Consider the following 25,581-nt stretch of genomic DNA (forward strand, 5'->3'; position numbering starts at 1 on the left):
CAATGTTTTAGGATATTATTTGTTTGCAAAGCGTTTTGGTTAGTCAATGTCTTTATCATGCTAGCTAAGCATGTATCGTATGGTTGTGGTTTGACGGCATTTTGATTGTTCATGTGATTTTTGCCACGTTGGTTACACGTGGTCAGAGCAGGCACGTTAGCTTAGCCTATGATGATGTTCGGGTCATGGTAAAACACACTTGTATATTTGGCATGTCTACTCTTAAAGGAAAATACCACTCAAACTATCTTTTTAATATTTGTTTTATTCGTTCACTGATACAGTCCCAAAATGTTTTGCTTATCAGCGTTCAAGTTTTCAAGATGTAGAACTTTCTAAATACAGTGAGGTGCAAACATTTTGGGACCGTTATCATCAGTGGACTAAAGAAACAAATACTCCAGTTTTGTTGTGGTGTTTTCCTTTTAAGTAACGATGTGAGGTAGAAGTTGCAGGTTCTCTACTTGCATATCTAGCGTTTTTTAAATTATATTTTATTAATGAGTTAGCAACATTTTCTTTTTTGCAGATATGATACTACATGGCAAGAACAATGTTTGAAGCAGGGACTTCAATTGGAAGTAAAACCCATCGCAATTATTGGGGACTGATCTACAAGTATAGATATTTATCCCGGAAAGCCATGCTCCTCCATACTGTAGAGAACGCCAAAACACGGAAGAAGCATCAAAAAAATAATAAAATCAACAATCCAAGGAAAGGGACAGAGGAAAACATTGAAACGCTGGACAAATTACCTGAGAGGCACACCTGTCTAGAAGTTGGTAGCACCCTAAAACCCACAGACTCATGGACTAGTTTAGCTAAATGTGGAGTAACCCCTATTGTACAGGGTTCTCTGATAGCTGCTTCTGGGGACAACAGCCAACCTGCAGACTTCAGTAGGCAAAAAGCTGGTTGCGGCTGCTTTGAGTGAACGATGGGAGGTGGACAGTGGGTTCTTGTCTGAGGCCAGCCCACCAGCTAGTGGACACCGTTCTTCCTGCCACAACATGTGCCCGACCAATGTGGTGGCTATAGACTGAGATGGTTGGCACTGGGCTAGGTGGGCGCACTAGTGAATTGGCACGCTGTAGCTTGGTGGATTACCATGGCAACGTCCTGTACGGTAAGTACATCTGTTCGTGCCAGCCTGTGACCGACCTCAGGACCCGCTGGAGTGGCATCCAGAGGCACCACTTCCAGAACGCTCTGCCCTTCCCAGAGGCTAGGACCGAGGTGAGCAATGACACCATAACCACCTGGCTTTGGCATTAACTCTTCTTTTGAGTCCTTTACTTTGTGGGAAATGAGCAGAGCAGTCTGTCTGCTAGAAAGCCCTACTGGACATAGGTTTCAACTGTTGGTTTCAAAGGAAAGGATGTGTGCAAAGGCAGCCATTTATGATTTAGCTGAATAATTTTGGTTATTTTGTGTGCATACTCTCGTTGGTAATTATTTAAATTGAACCGTTATTAAAATAGGCAAGTCAGTTAAGAACATTCTTATTTACAATGACTGCCTATGAAGAGTGGGTTAACTGCCTTGTTCAGGGGCAGAATTACAGATTTCTACCTTGTCAGCTTGGGGATTCGATCTAGCAACCTTTCAGTTACTGGCCCAACGCTCTAACCACTAGGCTACCTGCCACCTCTACACTCTAACCACTAGGCTACCCGCCGCCTCTACACTCTAACCACTAGGCTACCCGCCGCCTCTACACTCTAACCACTAGGCTACCCGCCGCCTCTACACTCTAACCACTAGGCTACCCGCCGCCTCTACACTCTAACCACTAGGCTACCCGCCGCCTCTACACTCTAACCACTAGGCTACCCGCCGCCTCTACACTCTAACCACTAGGCTACCCGCCGCCTCTACACTCTAACCACTAGGCTACCCGCCGCCTCTACACTCTAACCACTAGGCTACCCGCCGCCTCTACACTCTAACCACTAGGCTACCTGCCGCCTGTACACTCTAACCACTAGACTACCTGTCACCTCTACACTCTAACCACTAGACTACCTGCCGCCCCAATAGTAATGGACACCAATACTAACCAGTCTGCTTTCCTTGTCCAGATACTACGAATACTGGAGGGGAAAGTAGTGATCGGCCACGCTCTGTATAACGACTTCCAGGCCTTAGACTTGACACACCTAGGTCACATGATCAGGGACACCAGTGGCACGCGTCTGCTCAGATAACTGGCTGGCTTCCCCACAAAGCGCTGCGTCTCACGCAAGATCCTGACAGACGGCCTCCTAAACAGGAAAATCCAGGTGAGTGCTCCCTGCCCTCTAGGTGTTTTTTGGTGACCATTTTTAAAAGCATCTTCAGGTTAGAGATCAGAATAGATGGATAGATCATAACAGCCTTGACAGTGTTTGGGTTGGTCAGGGGGTGTCAAACTTTGTCGTTTGACTCTATGATGACCAATGATCTTTCTCTTCCCTAACAGGTTGGAAGAAAGGGCCACAGTTCAGTGGAGGATGCTCTGGCTTCTTTGGACCTGTATAAACTAGTGGAGAGGGATTGGGAACAGGACATGCGAGAGAGAATGAGGGACTGGGACATTGGCACTCTCCCAGACCCCACTACCTCAAACCACTACATGCAGGACCAATACTGGCCAGAGGACTTGACTGAGGACAGTCGGCGAGAAGGCTGGAGGACAGTCGGCGAGAAGGCTGGAGGACAGTCGGCGAGAAGGCTGGAGGACAGTCGGCGAGAAGGCTGGAGGACAGTCGGCGAGAAGGCTGGAGGACAGTCGGCGAGAAGGCTGGAGGACAGTCGGCGAGAAGGCTGGAGGTAATAAGTCAAATGATTAAAGTTGCCAAGCCTGGCAGTATGGTTTAGTCAGTAAGTGTTTTTCTGACTATGGTTATTAATTCAAAATCATCCAAGATGGGAGGGGTTGTCTCTTCATCCATTTGGTGTAGCCTGCAGTGTTCAGCCCGGCAGCCGCAGGGACAAGGTGTGTGTGTGTGTGTACCCTTTAGCAGACGCTTTTATCCAAAGCGACTTAGTCAAGTGTGTACATTTTTGTCTATGAGTGGCCATGGGAATCGAACCCACAATCCTGGCATTGCAAGCACCATGCTGTACCAAACCATACAGAACCAGTGGGTCATTGCAACAAAGGTCTGGGGTACAGTCAAGTGGTTCAACGTCAAGAATGGGTACGGTTCCATTGATTTTCAAAATGAGTGGCCTAACAATGCTCTACCTACATAGCCCCAGTCAAACTTGCAGCTGAATGAATTTTGCCGTGGGAATTTAAATGGACGGGCACACGTCGACTTTTATGCCCACAAAGGCACAACAACTCCTCCCAGTTTGAATGTGGGCAACGGACATGCAGGTGGTTGCACACCTTTTGCTAAAATGGATGTTATTGATGGTTTTTGCACTTGAAACTGAAATATGTTGGTATGTTGTAAGCTATGCATCTTATCCTTTCACGAGGTTGTCTATAGTAAATACATATATTAGAAAATTGGCTTTATGAGGAATTGTTAATCTCCCAGTGATTTGAACTGGGAAAGTAGGGGGGAAGGAATTAAGAAGTTGGCATGATGATAAATGGGATACAGCCTGTGTGTGTCGACGTTGACTTGCAGATACTAGTGCTGATCGGATATGAAACGTAACTTTATTTTTAACGGGGTTTGGAAGTATCAAACATAATATTGTGTTGTGAAAATATTTGCATGGAGTTTGAAGTTGTGATTTGAATAATCATGATGTTGCGAACACGATTGTGTTCATTTTGTGGAAAGAAATGTTGGAGTTGAATTTGAGTAAAAATGCTGCTGTTAAAGGCATTTAACTTTAAATCCACATGCAATGTTCTGGACTTAGGTTTTATGCAAGGTGAAATCATGGTTCTGTCTGGATGTACACTCAGTCTAAAACAATGGAGGCTGGTGAGGGGAGGACAGCTCATAATAATGGCTGGAATGGAGCCTTTGGAATGGCATCAAAACCATGGAAACCATGCGTTTTGATGTGTATTTGATACCATTCCACTCCAGCCATTACCACGAGCACGTCCTCCCCAATTAAGGTGCCACCAACCTCCTTGAAGAGGGTGTTAAGCAGAATGCCACCTCTTGTACTTTTAGAGTAAATGCTGTAATATTGAACTTATTAAAGTTGTTTGACTTCAATTACCAAATAGTGAACCATACTGCCACCTTGATGTTTTCTGCTGCTACTCCAGGAAGGTCCTGCTGTGCCCTAATTGAATATCAATATATTCAAATAAAATAATCTACTAAATGTATTGTGCACTGTCTGAACTGGTCTTAAACTTTAATTAATTTGTTTTTTATTTCTTTCATTTTCTCTTTTGGAATCTTGACCGACTAACACGTCTTCTGAATTTAGAATTGTAAATGATCCACAACTGAACACATACTTTGTCCCCAGTCTCGAAAGCCTTTGTTTCCTATTTAATACTGACTTCCTGACTCCCACTTGTTTTTTGTTTTTTACCCTCAAATATAAGCAGCTATGTGGGAGTGCAAGCTGTAAAAAAATGGTTTCTATCTTTTTGTTTCAAAACCCTTGGTGACATGTCAAATGTATGTCTTCTTGTCTTCCATATAATCAGCTTTCCTCTAGAAGCCCTATAGGTTGTTCAGGTGAAAGGCAAGACTGCAGATGCAGTCACTATGGGAAATCAAATATCCACTGATGTTAAACGGACGAGCAGACTGGTCTTGGGCAGGTGCTGCAGTGCCCATTCTTGCTGTATGCTGCAGCATGATTCGTCAGACCTACATTACCTGTCACAAGTTTGGACACCTACTCATTCAAGGGTTTTTCTGAATATTGTACTATTTTCTACATTGTAGATTAATAGTGAAGACAAACTATGAAACAACACATATGGAATCATGTAGTAACCAAAAAAGTGTTAAACAAATCAAAATATATTTGAGATTCTTCAAGTAGCCACCCTTTGCCTTGATAACAGCTTGGCACACTTGGCATTCTCTCAAACAGCTTAATGAGGAATGCTTTTCTAATGCTTCTCTTCAAGTTCCCACATATGCTGAGCACTTGTTGGCTACTTTTCCTTCACTCTGCGGTTCAACTCATCCCAAACCATCTCAATTGGGTTGAGGTCAGGTGATTGTGGAGGCCAGGTCATCTGATGCAGCACTCCATCACTCTCCTTGGTCAAATTGCCCTTACACAGCCTGGAGGTGTGTTTTGGTTCATAGTCCTGTTGAAAAACAAATGATAGTCCCACTAATCACAAACCAGATGAGATGCCGTATCGCTGCAGAATGCTGTAGTAGCCATGCTGATTAAGTGCCTTGAATTTTAAATAAATCACTGATAGTGTCACCAGCAAAGCACCATCACACCTCCGCCTCCATGCTTCACGGTGGGAACCATACATGCAGAGATTATCCGTTCACCTACTCTGCGTCTCACAAAGACACGGCGGTTGGAACCCAGAATCTCAAATTTGGACTCATCAGACCAAAGGACACATTTCCAAAAGTCTAATGTCCATTGCTCATGTTTCTTGGCCCAAATGAGTCTATTCTTATTGGTGTCCTTTAGTAGTGGTTTACTTTTTTTTTTACAGCAATTCGACCATGAAGGCCTGATTCACGCAGTCGTTGCATTATATAGGTGTATTATATAGTTGCATTATATACAGTAGGTGTATTATATAGTTGCATTATATACAGTAGGTGTGTTATATACTTCTCTGATAGACATCAGTGTGTCAAATCAGAGGGCCTGTTGTCCGGACCTCTGGCAGTCTCTATTGGTGTGCCACAGGGTTCAATTCTCAAGACGACTCTTTTCTCTGTATACATCAATGATGTCGCTCTTGCTGCTGGTGATTCTCTGATCCACCTCTACGCAGACGACACCATTCTGTATACTTCTGGCCCTTCTTTGGACACTGTGTTAACTACCCTCCAGACGAGCTTCAATGCCATACAACTCTCCTTCCGTGGCCTCCAACTGCTCTTAAATACAAGTAAAACTTGAAGCATGCTCTTCAACCGATTGCTGCCTGCACCTGCCCGCCCGTCCAGCATCACTACTCTGGACAGTTCTGACTTAGAATATGTGGACAACTACAAATACCTGGGTGTCTGGTTAGACTGTAAACTCTCCTTCCAGACTCACATCAAACATCTCCAATCCAAAGTTGAATCTAGAATTGGCTTCCTATTTTGCAACAAAGCATCTTTCCCTCATGCTGCCAAACATACCCTCGTAAAACTGACCATCCTACCGATCCTCGACTTCGGCGATGTCATTTACAAAATAGCCTCCAATACCCTACTCAATAAATTGGATGCAGTCTATCACACCACTGCGACCTGTACGCTCTCCTTGGCTGGCCCTCGCTTCATACTCGTCGCCAAACCCACTGGCTCCAGGTCATCTACAAGACCCTGCTAGGTAAAGTTCCCCCTTATCTCAGCTCGCTGGTCACCATAGCAGCACCCACCTGTAGCACACGCTCCAGCAGGTATATCTCTCTGGTCACCCCCAAAGCCAATTCCTCCTTCGGCCGCCTCTCCTTCCAGTTCTCTGCTGCCAATGACTGGAACTAACTACAAAAATCTCTTAAACTGGAAACACTTATCTCCCTCACTAGCTTTAAGCACCAGCTGTCAGAGCAGCTCACAGATCACTGCACCTGTACATAGCCCATCTATAATTTAGCCCAAACAACTACCTCTTCCCCTACTGTATTTATTTATTTATTTTGCTCCTTTGCACCCCATTATTTCTATTTTGCACCATCTTCCACTGCAAATCTACCATTCCAGTGTTTTACTTGCTATATTGTATTTACTTTGCCACCATGGCCTTTTTTGCCTTTACCTCCCTTATCTCACCTCATTTGCTCACTTTGTATATAGACTTATTTTTCTACTGTATTATTGACTGTATGTTTGTTTTACTCCATGTGTAACACTGTGTTGTTGTATGTGTCAAACTGCTTGCTTTATCTTGGCCAGGTCGCAATTGTAAATGAGAACTTGTTCTCAACTTGCCTACCTGGTTAAAAATAAAAAAAGAAATTATGTAGTTGTATTATATAGGTGTATTATGTACAGTAGGTGTATTATATAGGTGTATTATATACAGTAGGTGTATTATGTACAGTAGGTGTATTATATAGGTGTATTATATACAGTAGGTGTATTATGTACAGTAGGTGTATTATGTATAGTAGGTGTATTATATAGGTGTATTATGTACAGTAGGTGTATTATATAGGTGTATTATATACAGTAGGTGTATTATGTACAGTAGGTGTATTATATAGGTGTATTATATACAGTAGGTGTATTATATAGGTGTATTATATACTCAATATGTCCAGTCATGATGCTGGATGTCTTTCTTCGATCGTTTACTCATTTTACTGTACAAAATACTTTGAGACCTTTGACATTTACATTACATTTAAGTCATTTAGCATTTGACTATATATGGTGCCACTATCTGTGGTGCTGCCTGTTCGCACGCATGCACGTACACACACACCAGTCCTGAGTATGGGAATACGGAGCCTGGCATTGTGCTGCCATCTGGGTTGATTTCGTCACACAGACTCCCCCATTGAGCGGATCAGACCTGGTTTAAGAGATTACTCCTGCTCCACCATTGCATCAGTGACATTTTGGAGGTGAAGGGGCTCACTACCAAATATCCTTCATCTGCTTTATACTGTTACACACATGCTTTGACCTGTAGCTCTCTCCTTTACTTCCTAAGTCATTCATTTCCCCACCCACTGACTCACTCACTAATTGCATTGTCCCTCTGTTTCCCATGCTAAGAACCAAAGACCACAACTAATACCTAGATTTGTATTTAACTCTCTAGATTGCTGAATCACTCAATTCATTACACTTCTTAGTTCAATCACCCTTTCACTTTTTCTAACCCTCGTTCTTATCATGGTTAAAATATGGGACTATGTAACAAACTCTACATTATATAAACGCAACCCTATTCTACAGGCTTTGCATTGTGTCACCATAGAGCACGTGTGCAGCGTTTTGATCCTAATGGAAAAACCATGTCCATTTTTCACATGTGAAATCATGTGTTTTCGTAACACTTCACATGTCAAAGTTTTTCACATCGATTTCCACATGTGATGGCATAACCTTACACATGTGGATTCACATTTTCACATGAGATTTTACAAGTGATGTCCCCTCTATCATACACACAGTCCTTCTTACATAGCGTTTCCAAATTAACATATTTTACCCACTTTGACATATATGACTACACTGTGTGTATATTTTATAGAGTAATTATTATTACAACATGTCCTTATCTGGGATTTGAACTAACAACCTCTTGGGTTACTGCATTCCAATCTTCCCACTACACCACCATGTCTGTGTCAATAGCTACATTATATTACACTATATTCCTACACTTTGGACTTCAAAGCAAATAATGATTAGCTTTAGAAAACAATTATATTTATCATGGTGATTCAGGAGTAACATTAAAACAGAATAATTGAACACACCAACATTAGACAATTATACAGAAAACACTCAAATTGCTGAAATAATTCAATTAATCAATGATGAGGGTATAGCCAGAATAACTGATAACTAAAATAGCAGTAAAGATGGGTCACTCTTTTGCTAAATATTAAAAGAGTATATGTAATTAATATGATTGGGAACACTACAGACTTTATGGCGCAGCAGAAAGGTCAGTGTACTTCAAATCAAAAAGTTGTGAGTTAAAATATGACCGAACCTGGGATTTAAACTAAACGTGATCACATGTGAAGTTTCAAAAACACATATTTTCACATGTTAAATGTTCCAAAAACACATTTTCACATGTGAAATGTCACATGTAAAGTGTTCCAAAAACACGTTTTCAAATGTGAAATGTCATGTGAAGTGTTCCAAAAACACGTTTTCACATGATTTTCCATGTGAAATGCCACATTTTAAGTATAAAAAAAACACGGTTTTACAGTGATCATAGATGCATTTCCCACTAGTAATTACCAGTTGGAGGGTTGTTCAAGTGGATTGTTTTCCAGTTGTATGTGGTAAATTCCCACTTCCCACTTGGCTACAAATGCAGGATTCATTACAATCATTACTGCACTTTAAATGTAGTCGGGGGGCAATGCTAACAATTTAACAATGCTACAGAACTGACAGTATACAAGCTTAATGTTTATGAACAGAATACAACGTGGCACATTAACTGGGATAACATTCCCGCTCATGGGAGACTAAAAAAGCCACGCCTCAAATAAGCCACTCCTGCAATCTTCTGATAGGCTGACGCTGCTACAGTAGTTTCCACTTAAAAAAATGACAAATTCACAGAAACTTCTGTCAATAAGTTCAATTAAGGTTCTAGAAAATGCACAATATCCTCTTCACAGTACAGCTCATTACTGACCCATTCTCTTGCAAGATTTGCAGAAACAGTGTCAAAGGAGTTGCTCAACTTGCATTGGCATAAACATCAAACATTTAAACTGCTCCAACACTTCCACTGATGGTTGGCACAAATACACATATGGTTAAAAACACACCCAATATGCTAATAAGCCCTAACCAGTACATTGCCCCAGCTATATTTTAAAGCACAGTGTTGATCGTACCTTATATTCTAAATATTAGATAGAAAAATCTTCTATACCTACAAGGTACTGAACTGTACCCTGTGAGTTTATATGTGTAGCTGTGAAGTGTACCTTTGACCTTTTGAAAAACAGGTTTTGTCTATACATGAAGACACTTCCTTCTAGGCGTGCGACTTTAGCAAGTCCTCTCACTGCAAGTTCCCTTTCATTGTCAGTTATACAATATTGTCAACTCAAACTGGTTGAGAATGATTGATTTCTAATGCTCTACTATGAAGTCGTTTAATTAAAATAATTTATGAGAACTGAAAATATGCTGTTGCTTTATATCGGGGTGGCAGGGTAGCCTAGTGGTTAGAGTGTTGGACTAGTAATCGAAAGGTTGCAAGATCGAATCCCCGAGCTGACAAGCTACAAAACTGTCGTTCTGCCCCTGAACAAGGAGGTTAACCCAGTGTTCCTAGGCCGTCATTGAAAATAACAATTTGTTCTTAACTGACCTGCCTAGTAAAATATCAGGGTTCCCCAACTAGCAGGCTGTGGGCCGAATATGGCACTTGGGTGGTTTTATTTGGCCTTCCAGGTTTTCTGAGCCCCCCCCCCCCCAAAAAAAAATAGATTTGTAATTTTTATTGTTGGACATAATAGTGCAATCAACTACCCCTCACCTTCTAAATGCCATCCCTTTTTCAACTCTCCTAAAACCACCGCTTATGTAAAAGTGTATCCTCTCAATTACGTCTCATTTCACCTCACCCCCTACCTTCACCCACATGTCACTATAGTCCACCCTAACCCCTACCTTCACCCAGATGTCACTATAGTCCACCCTAACCCCTACCTTCACCCAGATGTCACTATAGTCCACCCTAACCCCTACCTTCACCCACATGTCACTATAGTCCACCCTAACCCCTACCTTCACCCACATGTCACTATAGTCCACCCTAACCCCTACCTTCACCCAGATGTCACTATAGTCCACCCTAACCCCAACCTTCACCCACATGTCACTATAGTCCACCCTAACCCCAACCTTCACCCACATGTCACTATAGTCCACCCTAACCCCTACCTTCACCCACATGTCACTATAGTCCACCCTAACCCCTACCTTCACCCAGATGTCACTATAGTCCACCCTAACCCCTACCTTCACCCACATGTCACTATAGTCCACCCTAACCCCTACCTTCACCCAGATGTCACTATAGTCCACCCTAACCCCTACCTTCACCCAGATGTCACTATAGTCCACCCTAACCCCTACCTTCACCCAGATGTCACTATAGTCCACCCTAACCCCTACCTTCACCCAGATGTCACTATAGTCCACCCTAACCCCTACCTCTACTATTGGCTCATCGTCATTGCCCTAACCCCTCCTTCACCTCTTCTATTGGCCAATCGTCATGGCCCTCCTTTCTTGTCCCTCCTTCCACTTTATGCTGATTATCAGAGAAATCTGATGGGCGTAATCCAGTGTGACGACACTAATCCCCAAGTTAACAATCATAGGGCCCCGCCGTCCTGCTCGACACACTGAGTCCTGTGACTTTCGGCAGCGCCCGGCCTCTTCCGTCCCCAGGTAAGGCTCAACCTCTTCCCCGATCAGGGAGCCTCCGATGTGGGGTACCCACTGTGATCCGTCTCCCTGACACCTAGGGGGTGGTGCATTCCAAACCCTGCTGGGGGTTTAGCAGTTCTGATGGACCCTGTGGAGTGTTGCCACCCAGTGGAGCCCAGATGAGGAAGTTTCTTTGCTCAAAGGAAGAAGTGAAAATTGATATATATATTGCATTAAATCTTGCTCTCATATTTTACAAGGCAGAACAGTCCCTTGTCTGCAGGTTCGATTGTTGAAAGCTGACGGTTAAATCTGATAAACAGTAGAGCTTTGAATACTTTGTGGTTGATAGTGCATATCTCAACGTGGACAGGTGGGAATGGTTTTAGCTTCCTTGTTGTGCCTGATTGAGGACTTGGGAATCCACTGCCTGTAGCTCTGACTAACGATGCATCTGAGTCCAGTGCTTTCAGAGCTTTGGTAGCGGAGCCCTCTAGTTGGCTCAGTCACAAATCCAGGGAAGCTTTGGCTACATCTGAAGCTCAGTCACAAATCCAGGGAAGCTTTGGCTACATCTGAAGCTCAGTCACAAATCCAGGGAAGCTTTGGCTGCATGTGAAGCTCAGTCACAAATCCAGGGAAGCTTTGGTTGCATGGGAAGCTCAGTCACAAATCCAGGGAAGCTTTGGCTGCATGTGAAGCTCAGTCACAAATCCAGGGAAGCTTTGGCTGCATGTGAAGCTCAGTCACAAATCCAGGGAAGCTTTGGCTGCCGGTGAAGCTCTGGATGATTTTAATGCTAGCTTTGTCTATCTTAATGCACTAGATCAATTGCACACTTTGACTGTTTTTCAGACTTTTTTGGTCTGACACTGTTCATACAACAACTGTGCTACAGAGTCAGTGATATCATGATTGAGTCTGGTATTGTATTAGATACAGCCTGCTATATAAAGAGTCTGGTGTTGTATTAGATACAGCCTGCTATATAAAGAGTCTGGTGTTGTATTAGATACTGCCTGCTATATAAAGAGTCTGGTATTGTATTAGATACAGCCTGCTATATAAAGAGTCTGGTGTTGTATTAGATACAGCCTGCTAGCTATATAAAGAGTCTGGTGTTGTATTAGATACAGCCTGCTATATAAAGAGTCTAGTGTTGTATTAGATACAGCCTGCTATATAAAGAGTCTGGTGTTGTATTAGATACAGCCTGCTAGCTATATAAAGAGTCTGGTGTTGTATTAGATACAGCCTGCTAGCTATATAAAGAGTCTGGTGTTGTATTAGATACAGCCTGCTAGCTATATAAAGAGTCTGGTGTTGTATTAGATACAGCCTGCTAGCTATATAAAGAGTCTGGTGTTGTATTAGATACAGCCAGCTATATAAAGAGTCTGGTGTTGTATTAGATACAGCCTGCTAGCTATATAAAGAGTCTGGTGTTGTATTAGATACAGCCTGCTAGCTATATAAAGAGTCTGGTGTTGTATTAGATACAGCCTGCTATATAAAGAGTCTGGTGTTGTATTAGATACAGCCTGCTATATAAAGAGTCTGGTGTTGTATTAGATACAGCCTGCTATATAAAAAGTCTGGTGTTGTATTAGATACAGCTTGCTATATAAAGAGTCTGGTGTTGTATTAGATACAGCCTGCTAGCTATATAAAGAGTCTGGTGTTGTATTAGATACAGCCTGCTAGCTATATAAAGAGTCTGGTGTTGTATTAGATACAGCCTGCTAGCTATATAAAGAGTCTGGTGTTGTATTAGATACAGCCTGCTAGCTATATAAAGAGTCTGGTGTTGTATTAGATACAGCCTGCTAGCTATATAAAGAGTCTGGTGTTGTATTAGATACAGCCTGCTATATAAAGAGTCTGGTGTTGTATTAGATACAGCCTGCTATATAAAGAGTCTGGTGTTGTATTAGATACAGCCTGCTATATAAAAAGTCTGGTGTTGTATTAGATACAGCCTGCTAGCTATATAAAGAGTCTGGTGTTGTATTAGATACAGCCTGCTATATAAAAAGTCTGGTGTTGTATTAGATACAGCTTGCTATATAAAGAGTCTGGTGTTGTATTAGATACAGCTTGCTATATAAAGAGTCTGGTGTTGTATTAGATACAGCCTGCTAGCTATATAAAGAGTCTGGTGTTGTATTAGATACAGCCTGCTATATAAAGAGTCTGGTGTTGTATTAGATACAGCCTGCTAACTATATAAAGAGTCTGGTGTTGTATTAGATACAGCCTGCTATATAAAGAGTCTGGTGTTGTATTAGATACAGCCTGCTAGCTATATAAAGAATACACAGAATTGTAAACAATGTAGTAAAACAGATAATGGACTGTATGAATGTCATCACTGTTTCAAACAGGCCTGGGTCTCAAGTTTGCAACCAATTCACTACGTAGTGAGCTATTTATGACCAAGTCCCATAAGGCTCTGGTCAAAAGTATTGCACTATATAGGGAATAGGGTCCCATAAGGCTCTGGTCAAAAGTAGTGCACTGTATAGGGAATAGGGTGCCGTTTGGGACACAGAATTAGAAAACCTAGATCCGTTTTGTTGGCAGCTGGATCAAAACATGTACTTCAGGGGAATAATCCTGAAATGGAGGTAACCTAAAAATAGGAGAATGAGATGGAAAAAAAAGGTGTAGGAGCTGAAGTGTAACAAATGCTGAGGGGGTTGAGATGGAGCGTAACCCTGGAGCACAATAAATTCATTGTTATATTTTTTCAGGTTTTCCTGGAATCCAATGTTCTCCAAGCGTGAATAATCAAATCCGTCTTATTTTCCAGTGAGTACGTAGCGGCTCTAAACAACTGAAGAAATGGCTGTCGTGGTAAGTACATCTAAGCTCCTCTCTTGGTGTGCAACAGGCTTACATGCCCCACTGCAATAATTCAGACACATTCAGTGGTGTTTGTATTGCAGATGAATGTCAAAAGTATCAAGTCTGATGAATGTAGAGACATGTTGAGCTTAAGAGTCAGTTCTGACATGTTCTGTTCAGGTGGTTACTTTTCATCCATTGCAGAGCAGAAACAATCTACCATCAAGGTCCTTAGGAGGATGCAATCCACAATAGATACTCTTAGTGCGTCATTATGTTCTTCCTTCGCGTTCCACATCATGGTTAGTCAAACAGCAGAAACAGAATGAAGCTCAATATGGCCGTCAGACAGTCCAGCCGTCAGGGAACGTTGACTTGAATGGGGATATCTGTTCTATAGATTGTGTTTCTAGGACTCCAACACCACATAACGTCCTATGCCATGGACAATGGCAGTTCCACATTTCTCAGGCACATTAGCACTGGATGCCGTCAATCGCTAGCATTAACCCCTAATCACAGATCTCAGTCACAGGTTTACCAGGCTTTGCTGCACTCATGTGAGGGAGATTAGCCAATGCTAACACTGAAGCCCATTGATACAGGCCTCCTTTTGGTTGAGTTTTTGGGCGTATGCCCTGGATTAAACTAGGTTTAAACCTCATTTTTGTAAGGTAGTCTTGTGAGCAAATGGTGATTTTGTTGGCAAGTCATGGTTGTCATTATCCACCCCCCTCTCTACCCAGAGTGGAACGTTCCGCATGGTGTCGGAGGAGGAGCAGGCTCTCAGGGCCAAGCTGGAGCGCCTCACGGTTAAGGACCACGGTCCCGTGTTCGGACCCTGCGCCAAGCTGCCTGACCACACAGTGCAGAAGGTCTGTGGTCACTCTCTCACACAAGCCTCACGCTGTAGATTCACTTAACATCTTAAGCCCTACCACAAACTGAAGTGCAACCACAAATCAAATCACATACAACTGTTGTAGACATTACCGTGAAATGCTTCCTTACGAGCCCTTCCCAACAATGCAGAGTTTAAAAATACAAATAAAAATATAATATAAAATTAAGTACAAAAGTAGCAGTGCCAGGTACTTGAGGTATATATGTACATGGAGACAGGGTAAAGTGACTAGACATCAGGATAGATAATAATGAGGTAGATATGTACATGAAGGCAGGGTAAAGTGACTAGGCATCAGGATAGATAATAATGAGGTAGATATGTACATGGAGGCAGGGTAAAGTGACTAGACATCAGGATAGATAATAATGAGGTATTTGAGGTAGATATGTACATGAAGGCAGGGTAAAGTGACTAGACATCAGGATAGATAATAATAAGGTATTAGAGGTAGATATGTACATGGAGGCAGGGTAAAGTGACTAGGCATCAGGATAGATAATAATGAGGTAGATATGTACATGGAGGCAGGGTAAAGTGACTAGGCATCAGGATAGATAATAATAAGGTATTTGAGGTAGATATGTATACAGTAAGGCAGGGTAAAGTGACTAGACATCAGGATAGATAATAATAAGGTATTAGAGGTAGATATGTACATGAAGGCGGGGTAAAGTGACTAGACATCAGGATAGATAATAATGAGGTAGATATGTACATGAAGGCAGGGTAAAGTGACTAAGCATCAGGATAGATAATAATGAGGTAGATATGTACATGGAGGCAGGGTAAAGTGACTAGGCATCAGGATAGATAATAATGAGGTAGATATGTACATGGAGGCAGGGTAAAGTGACTAGGCATCAGGATAGATAATAATAAGGTATTTGAGGTAGATATGTATACAGTAAGGCAGGGTAAAGTGACTAGACATCAGGATAGATAATAATAAGGTATTAGAGGTAGATATGTACATGAAGGCAGGGTAAAGTGACTAAGCATCAGGATAGATAATAATGAGGTAGATATGTACATGGAGGCAGGGTAAAGTGACTAGACATCAGGATAGATAATAATAAGAGTAAAATATAAACAGAGTAGCAGCAGTAAATGATGATAGTACCATTGATTGACTAGTTAGCAGTCTGGATATTTAGCAGTCTTAATGCTTGGTGGCTGGAGTCTTTCGCAATTTTTCGTGCCTTACTCTGACAACGCCTGATATAGAGGTATTGGATAGCAGGGACCTCGGCCCAATGATGTACTGGGCTGTCCGCACCACCCTCTGTAGCGCATTGCGGTCAAGGGAGATGTATTTGCCATACCAAGCGGTGATGCATCCAGTCACGATGCTCTCGATGGTGCAGCTGTAGAACTTTTTGAGGAGCCGAGGGGCCATGCAAAATCTTTTTAGCCTTCTGAGGGGGAAGAGGCACTGTCGTGCCCTCTTCACGACTGTGCAGGTGTGTGTGGACCATGTTAGGTCCTTAGTGATGTGGACACCAAGGAACTTAAAGCTCTTGACTCGCGCCACAACAGCCCTGTTGATGTGTATGGGGGCGTGCTCTGACCTCTTTCTCCTATAATCCACGATCAGCTCCTTTGTCTCACTGACCAAGGAGAGGTTGTTGAGAGGTTGTTGTCCCAGCACCACACTGCTAAGACTCTGACCTCCTCCCTGTAGACTGACTCATCGCCGTCGGTCATTAGGCCTAACACCGTCGTGTCGTAATGTTCAGCTGGAGTACAGACAATCTGTACAAACTCGCCCTCTCTGGTCTCCAAAAGAACAACACTTAATTGTGATTGAATTTTTCCCAAATTTTTTTTGCAAAGGGCATTGACAAGAACAGTCATGATAGCGTGCTGACAAGAACAGTCATGACAGCATAATGTGTAGATGCCACATGAACATGTAACACTATCCTCTGCACACAGTACAATGAATGTCCTAAAAATGGACGCTCTGGAAGCTGGAAGCTCTCCAGTTCTGAGGTTTTAGACCTCATCCGGTTCTGAGGTTGTAGACCTCATCCGGTTCTGGGGTTGTAGACCTCATCCGGTTCTGGGGTTGTAGACCTCATCCGGTTCTGGGGTTGTAGACCTCATCCGGTTCTGAGGTTGTAGACCTCATCCGGTTCTGAGGTTGACTGACTGATGCGTTGTTGGTTCTCTACAGGCCAAGGATGAGCTGAATGAGACAGACGAGAAGCGGGCGTTGGCGGTCAAGGAGCTGAGGGGAATAATCAAGGAGACGGCAGATGCTGGGGACGACCTGGCCAAGGGGGTGCTGGAAACCTTCGGAGAGAAGCCTGACGGCATGCTGGTCCGATTCATCCGCGCCAGGAAATACGACGTGCCCCGAGCCTTTGACCTCATGAAGGGTGGGTCCCTACAGAAAACGGTGCTGTATGTCAGTGCAGCTCAGTGGTGAAGTTTTCTGTCTATTTCATTAAAGCTGAGGTGATGTGTTAAAATTGCTTTATCTTTCAATGACAGGCCGCTATAGCCTGGCCCCAAATATGTTGCTGTATAGCCTAGAACTGTTGGAGTTGGCAAGGGAGCACAAAAATATTTGGGACCAGGCTAAGTCCGCTATGCACATGATCATTTTAAACATTGCCATTGGAAGGAAATGTACAGTTTGATTAAACCCAACCAAGCAACATATGCATGTGTTGAACTTCCTGTCTCTTTAACTCCTCCTGACTTGGCCAGAGTCTATCTGATGTTGATGACCCTGTGTCCGTGTTCAGGTTACGTGCGCTTCAGGAGAGACTACCCTGAGCTGTTCGAGAACCTGACCCCCGAGGCTGTCCGCAGCACCATCGAGGCCGGCTACCCAGGCATCCTGTCCAGCAGAGACAAGTACGGCCGCATCGTGCTACTCTTCAACATCGAGAACTGGGACTACGAAGAGATCACCTTCGACGAGGTGTCTAGCAGGGACCTGGGTCCCCACAAGGCACCCATTTGAGATACATTGGTGGTCCCCACAAGGCACCCATTTGAGATACATTGGTGGTCCCCACAATGCACCCATTTGAGATACATTGGTGGTCCCCACAATGCACCCATTTGAGATACATTGGTGGTCCCCACAAGGCACTAAAACATGACAGGAGCAATGTTTTCATAGACATACAACAATGGGAGTTATTGATAATTGTAATCAGGTGGACAAGACCTTGATAATAATAACTTGAATTAAATCAAGATATCTGTGGTTATCAAAGGGCCTCGTTCACGTTCAGTAAAGTGAGGGGAACATGCTAAAAATATTTTTTAAACTCTAAATACATTTGTGTAGATAAGTTAGAAGGGTGCTTGGAACCAAAAATAGATCACAAAAAACTGAAATTTAAAAAAAGAAAAGTCAGCAATCACTTGATTATGATTTTCAATAATAGAAGCTTTGTTCTAATTGTCTTTCTGGCCTGAAACGTATGCCCCAGTGTGTGGTCTATTAAGTCATGTTGCTATGAAAGAGAATTAAAACAAAGCTTCTAGTATTGAAAATCATAATCAAGAGAGTGGTTTCGTTTTTTTTTTATTCTTCTGAAATGTTGACAACTGTGTGTGTGTGTGTGTGTGTGTTCACCAGATCCTCCGTGCCTACTGTGTAATCCTGGAGAAGTTGCTAGAGAACGAGGAGACTCAGATCAATGGCTTCTGCATCATTGAGAACTTCAAGGGCTTCACCATGCAGCAGGCCTCCGGCATCAAACCCACTGAGCTCAAGAAGATGGTGGACATGTTGCAGGTCACTTTCACAAACACATTCCGAGGGAATACTGAACAGAACATTACCTTATTAGGATACAAAATAATGGATTTTTTATCCATTTAATAATTTTTAAACCAATGGATTGTCTTCCCAATGATGGCCTGAATTCTATTTTTATGGGCCTGAAAACTTTACCTGAGCCATTGGTGGTAGAGGTGGGATCTGATTCTACTCATGCAGCACATTCGTTTACATGCTTACCATTTTCCCTTCAGACATTCATTTAGTCTCTGGTAAAAGTGGTCGTTGCTGTTTTTAGAAACATCAGACAATCTGTTCGACCTACATGTGCTAAACTCTTTATGGCAAAGCTCAACAGGTCAACTTTCCCTTTCCGTTACTCGCGCAATGAGGATGCTTATGGGCATAGTGGTGATGAGATCTGTAACTAACTGACCCTCTGTTCCACTTGTGTGTTTCAGGACTCCTTCCCTGCCCGTTTCAAAGCGGTCCATTTCATCCACCAGCCCTGGTACTTCACCACCACCTACAACGTGGTCAAGCCACTCATGAAGGGCAAGCTGCTGGAGAGAGTGAGTGAAACAGGCCCTGAGAGAGAACATGAAAGAATGAATTAATCCTTTTTAGAGAGAGCGATGAAGGTGGTGATAAAAGAATGGGGAAAACATGGGATTTGATGGGGGAAATGTCTTATCTCATGAGTAACACGATAAAACTATATGAATCAACAACAAATAATGAAGGTGAATGGGTTCCTAATCAATCGGCAATGGTAAATACACATTTTTGGTTTTATTGTATCTTTATTTAACTAGGCAAGTCAGTTAAGAACAAATTCTTATTTACAATGACGGCCTAGGAACAGTGGGTTAACTGCGTTGTTCAGGGGCAGAACGACAGATTTTTACCTTGTCAGCTCGGGGATTCGATCTAGCAACCTTTCGGTTACTGGCTCAACGCTCTAGCCACTAGACTACCTGCCACCTCTACACTCTAACCACTAGGTTACCTGCCGCCTCTACACTCTAACCACTAGGTTACCTGCCGCCTCTACACTCTAACCACTAGGTTACCTGCCGCCTCTACACTCTAACCACTAGGTTACCTGCCGCCTCTACACTCTAACCACTAGGTTACCTGCCGCCTCTACACTCTAACCACTAGGTTACCTGCCGCCTCTACACTCTAACCACTAGGTTACCTGCCGCCTCTACACTCTAACCACTAGGTTACCTGCCGCCTCTACACTCTAACCACTAGGTTACCTGCCGCCTCTACACTCTAACCACTAGGTTACCTGCCATCTCTACACTCTAACCACTAGACTACCTGTCACCTCTACACTCTAACCACTAGACTACCTGTCACCTCTACACTCTAACCACTAGGTTACCTGCCGCCTCTACACTCTAACCACTAGGCTACCTGCCTTATGTAACTAAATAACAAGATGAATGGGTTCTTAATCAACCGGTAATATACAGGTAACGGTAAATACATGAATACAAATAACAAATCATATTTGGTGAGAACATTTTAGTTCAGAGGTCCAACATTCTGTCTGCCAATCAGGTGTTTGTCCACGGAGACGAGCTGGACAACTACTACAAGGAGTTTGACGCCGACATCCTGCCTTCCGAGTTCAACGGCAAGAACTCCAAGTACGACGGCAAAGCCATAGCAGCCAAGCTGTTCGACTGAACACCCCCTCCTCATCATTCGCCACTCCTCCAACCAGACTGGGACCCCCACACAAACACAGACAGAATATATGAAAAACACAGGAGTGTGGCTTTATTAGAAAATAATGTAAAAGATGGGTGTGGTATTGTACTGTTGTTGTTTTCCAAGAGTTATTAAGTATTAAACACCCAACAAAGCACTCCCAACAGCACAGAGAGGACTATATAGCCTTGGCTCAGGCCTTACCTGAGTTACTTAACAGCTCTAACCATGGAGCTTTTCTCTGTGTAACCCATCTCTGCAACCTGGACTCAGGGGTAGAGGTAACATATAGTAAATGTAAAAACGGGACACTCCAATTCGTAAGGTATGGTATGTATTCATTTGTGGATGTCCATCATACATTTCGTACAACGAATTACAATTTGTATGATATGTTACGAATTTTCTAAACATGATATCTTTCTAATTCCAATTTGTTGTGGCTATCGTTAGCTAGGTGGCGAACACTAACGTTAGCCAGGCTAGCGGTTAAGGTTAGGAGTTAGGTTAAAGGGTTAAGGTTAGGGTTAGGGTTAGCTAATATGCTGAGTAGTTGCAAAGTAGCTAAAAAGGGGTAAGTAGCTGCAAACATGCTAATTAGCTAAAATGCTAAAGTTGTCCGTGATGAGATTGGAACACACAACCTTTGGGTTGCTAGACGTTCACGTCATACGCCACCCATCCACTCTGACCAATCACCCTACGATAACCTTCTGTCTTATGTAACCATACCAAACTTAACATATCATACAAATCTGAGTGTCACGGATTTACATTTACTATGTTACATCTAATCTATGAGACCAGGCTGATCTTTGACACATACAGCTAGCACTAGTTAAACCTGACAGGACCCAGTTCTCTATCCACCTCCCTTTTCTCCTCAGGGCGATACAAGGCCATGAATCAAACAAGTGCCTGTCTCTATTTGTTTGTTTTTGACCGTGCTTAGAGATGAATATCAGCAGTTTTATCCTCTGTGGATCAATGCAGAGGCATGAGCATGTCACCACAATGTGGACAATAAACTGTATGGAAAGAACGATGAAGGATGACCATTTTTGTTCACCTTGGTTTGCAGGATATTTGCACACAAACACAGGTTAGCAAGGAATACACAATAAAGGCCCCCCCACCCATAACTGTATTGTGTTGTGCTCACCCTAATTTAACCCTAACCAAAAAACACACGTGATGACTTTGTACATCATGCCAAGTTGGGATTCTACACTCTAACGACATCATTGTACATCTATAAGGGTTGTAAACAAAACAAAGGAAGAAGTCAAACAAAGAAAGAATTACATAGGGAACGATGAGAGGGCGGGGCTAGTAATGTTGTGACCTTAGTTCTCTCATCAAGGCTCTCAGGCCCGCAACTCTTCCCTCACCAACCCAATAAACACACAGGTACTTGTGGTCCATTTTCTACCATCGAATAGAATACAGACAAGCAAAATATTGTAATTTTTATTTATTTAACCTTTATTTAACTAGGCGTGCCAGTTAAGAACAAATTCTTATTTACAATGACGGCCAAACCCTAACCCGGACGACGCTGGGCCAATTGTGCGCCGCCCTATGGGACTCCCAATCACGGCCGGTTGTGATACAGCCTGGAATCGAACCAGGGTCTGTAGTGACAATATAAAAAGAAGACAGAGACCGGAATTCAATCAAAGGCGCATTGTCGTAAAAACGCACTGCACTGGTCGACAGTACGCCTTTTAAAATGCAATTCCCTGACACGTGCGGAGATCACATTCACGTTAAACGCTGCGGATGTCTGCTCATGCGCAAAATACCTTTAAAAGTAAAGTGCAGTTCGTTTGTTTACAATGCACCTTTGATTGAATAGTGCATTTGGGCTGAAGCTTCTAGGAATGAGATAACTTTCTAATCAATACAATTTGACCACTGGGAGGCAACATTTACTAAAGTAGGATATTCACTCAATGTGAGAATTCATCCATTGCTTTTGAAAACAAGGGCATCCAACATCTGCTGCAGCAAATAAAAAGTCAGAAATACTGTAACCATGATAAATATTTGAACCTTAAAGGGACATTTCACCCTGGCTCTGCCATGGCCTTCCCTGTAGCTCAGATGGTAGAGCATGGTGTTTGCAACACAATGGTGTTTGCAACGCCAGGGTTGTGGGTTCGATTCCCACGGGGGGAATCTTAATTGATAAATATTTGTATAATAAATACAAGTTTTTGAAAATATTGCTAAACAAATTATAATTATTTTCTCTGCACATCAGGGGTCTGGAGAAAATACTTTAAAAGTTTTACACAGATAGGAAATACTATGATATAATACTATTTACATGAACTATTTCCATTTACATCCAGACACAAGATTATTATCTCAGACATTACAATAAAGCTTTACTTCTCATTCATTTAAACCCACCAAGATTAGACTGGACCAAGGAATCAGGAATTATCATAGATATTTGTTTGGTGAACCAATTAAGCCCAATTAACCCAAAATCTGCCAGGGCATTTCTTACACACCGCCCCAAGATTAAAATAGAATAATGTAAAAGAGAACTAATGTAAAATATACTGTGTCTGTAAAATGTATATAGTATGTATAAACTGGAAGTAGAAGTCTAAGTATTGTTGTCCATTAGTTTACTCCAATTAAGGGGAGGGTTAGGGGGAAAATGACCTCCAGCAGGCCACAAATGTGCATGTGTCTGCTCAAACGGTCAGAAACAGACTCCATGAGGGTGGTATGAGGGCCCGACGTCCACAGGTGGGGGTTGTGCTTACAGCCCAACACCGTGCAGGACGTTTGGCATTTGCCAGAGAACACCAAGATTGGCAAATTCGCCACTGACGCCCTGTGCTCTTCACAGATGAAAGCAGGTTCACACTGAGCACATGTGACAGACGTGACAGAGTCTGGAGACGCCGTGGAGAACGTTCTGCTGCCTGCAACATCCTCCAGCATGACCGGTTTGGCGGTGGGTCAGTCATGGTGTGGGGTGGCATTTCTTTGGGGGGCCGCACAGCCCTCCATGTGCTCGCCAGAGGTAGCCTGACTGCCATTAGGTACCGAGATGAGATCCTCAGACCCCTTGTGAGACCATATGCAGGTGCGGTTGGCCCTGGGTTCCTCCTAATGCAAGACAATGCTAGACCGAAAGGTGGCTGGAGTGTGTCAGCAATTCCTGCAAGAGGAAGGTATTGATGCTATGGACTGGCCCGCCCGTTCCCCAGACCTGAATCCAATTGAGCACATCTGGGACATCATGTCTCGCTCCATCCACCAACGCCACGTTGCACCACAGACTGTCCAGGAGTTGGCGGATGCTTTAGTCCAGGTCTGGGAGGAGATCCCTCAGGAGACCATCCACCACCTCATCAGGAGCATGCCCAGGCGTTGTAGGGAGGTCATACAGGCACGTGGAGGCCACACACACTACTGAGCCTCATTTTGACTTGTTTTAAGGACATTACATCAAAGTTGGATCAGCCTGTAGTGTGGTTTTCCACTTTAATTTGGAGTGTGACTCCAAATCCAGACCTCCATGGGTTGATAAATTGGATTTCCATTGATTATTTTGTGTGATTTTGTTGTCAGCACATTCAACTATGTAAAGAAAAAAGTATTTAATAAGATTATTTCTTTCATTCAGATCTAGGATGTGTTGTCTAAGTGTTCCCTTTATTTTTTTGAGCAGTATATATTAAAATAAAGTAAAAATAAATAAATAGTTGAATACAATGACAGTAGGGAACTTCAGTATAATGATAAACACAGTAGGCTATGGTGACAGATATAATAAGGGTTTATCATTTGAAAAACTCTTCACTTCTCAGTTAGAAACAGTAGTCATTACAGATGACTCATGCAGTAAACATACTGACCCTCTCCCTCACCTGCTGCGTATTGTACACTAATGAGGAGCATATGGAGCTTTGAGGTCATCAAAGAGCTTTACTGGAGAGCTCCCTACTGGAAGATCCCTTCTGGAGAGCTCCCTACTGGAAAATCCCTTCTGGAGAGCTCCCTAATGGAAGATCCCTTCTGGAGAGCTCCCTACTGGAAGATCCCTTCTGGAGAGCTCCCTACTGGAAGATCCCTTCTGGAGAGCTCCCTACTGGAAGATCCCTTCTGGAGAGCTCCCTACTGGAAAATCCCTTCTGGAGAGCTCCCTAATGGAAGATCCCTTCTGGAGAGCTCCCTACTGGAAGATCCCTTCTGGAGAGCTCCCTACTGGAAGATCCTTTCTGGAGAGCTCCCTACTGGAAGATCCTTTCTGGAGAGCTCCCTACTGGAAGATCCCTTCTGGAGAGCTCCCTACTGGAAGATCCCTTCTGGAGAGCTCCCTACTGGAAGATCCTTTCTGGAGAGCTCCCTACTGGAAGATTCTTTCTGGATAGCTCCCTACTGGAAGATCCCTTCTGGAGAGCTCCCTACTGGAAGATCCTTTCTGGAGAGCTCCCTACTGGAAGATACCTTCTGAAGAGCTCCCTACTGGAAGATCCATTCTGGAGAGCTCCCTACTGGAAGATCCCTTCTGGAGAGCTCCCTACTGGAAAATGCACTGTATCCCTTCCACAGTGGTCACATTCCAGAGATCCATTTGTAGATCCTAACACCACCAGTTACTAAGTTACAGTAAATGGTGACGTCCTTCGATGTGACGTCGGTAAATGTGGTGACAGTGAATATCATGTATGTGTCCGTCAATCAAAAGGACTATTTAATTAATGGCTACAGTGGGTTATTGCTTATAACCACCTAGCCTCACCAACATTGTTTTTAGAATGAGTTTATCTGAGAGTCCTAAAGCTGGTATGGACTCTCATGTACAGTACCAGTCAGAAGTTTGGACACACCTACTCATTCAAGGGTTTTTCTTTATTTTGAGTATTTTCTACATTGTAGAATAATAGTGAAGACATCAGAACTATGAAATAACACATATGGAATCATGTAGTAACCAAAAAAGTGTTAACCAAATCAAAATATATTTGATATTTGACATTCTTCAAAGTAGCCACCCTTGGCCTTGATGACAGTTTTCCACACTCTTGGTATTCTCTCAACCAACTTCAGTAGGTAGTCACTTGGAATGCCCTTAAAGCTAGAATGGACTCTCATGTATCTCAAAGTGTCATAATATT

General features: G+C 42.9%; 1 protein-coding gene and 1 pseudogene across 2 annotated transcripts; both read left to right on the top strand.

Moving 5' to 3' along the window:
• On the top strand, nucleotides 1–4,291 carry LOC115192844 (apoptosis-enhancing nuclease-like; annotated as a pseudogene).
• Nucleotides 2,726–20,992, top strand: LOC115192845 (retinaldehyde-binding protein 1). Of its 2 annotated transcripts, none has more exons than XM_029751737.1 (8): nucleotides 2,726–2,814; nucleotides 14,023–14,066; nucleotides 14,804–14,932; nucleotides 17,141–17,345; nucleotides 17,718–17,896; nucleotides 18,566–18,724; nucleotides 19,171–19,281; nucleotides 20,282–20,992. In XM_029751737.1, the coding sequence occupies exons 2-8, from the start codon at nucleotides 14,055–14,057 to the stop codon at nucleotides 20,408–20,410; spliced, it is 924 nt and encodes a 307-aa protein (XP_029607597.1). In that variant the 5' UTR covers nucleotides 2,726–2,814; nucleotides 14,023–14,054; the 3' UTR covers nucleotides 20,411–20,992. The 2 variants fall into 2 exon arrangements, with proteins under 2 accessions (XP_029607597.1, XP_029607595.1); XM_029751735.1 differs by lacking the exon at nucleotides 2,726–2,814 and adding an exon at nucleotides 11,135–11,231.
• Nucleotides 20,993–25,581: the final 4,589 nt, after the last annotated feature.

This window comes from Salmo trutta, chromosome 4, assembly GCF_901001165.1.
Source record: "Salmo trutta chromosome 4, fSalTru1.1, whole genome shotgun sequence".
NCBI classification, from domain to species: Eukaryota; Metazoa; Chordata; class Actinopteri; order Salmoniformes; family Salmonidae; genus Salmo; species Salmo trutta.

Excerpts from the sequence above, each read along its gene's own strand:
- LOC115192845 (XM_029751737.1), top strand. Across the intron at positions 17,897-18,565 it reads AAGAGATCACCTTCGACGAG|ATCCTCCGTGCCTACTGTGT; the intron begins GTGTCTAGCAGG and ends TGTGTTCACCAG. Across the intron at positions 18,725-19,170 it reads AGATGGTGGACATGTTGCAG|GACTCCTTCCCTGCCCGTTT; the intron begins GTCACTTTCACA and ends TGTGTGTTTCAG.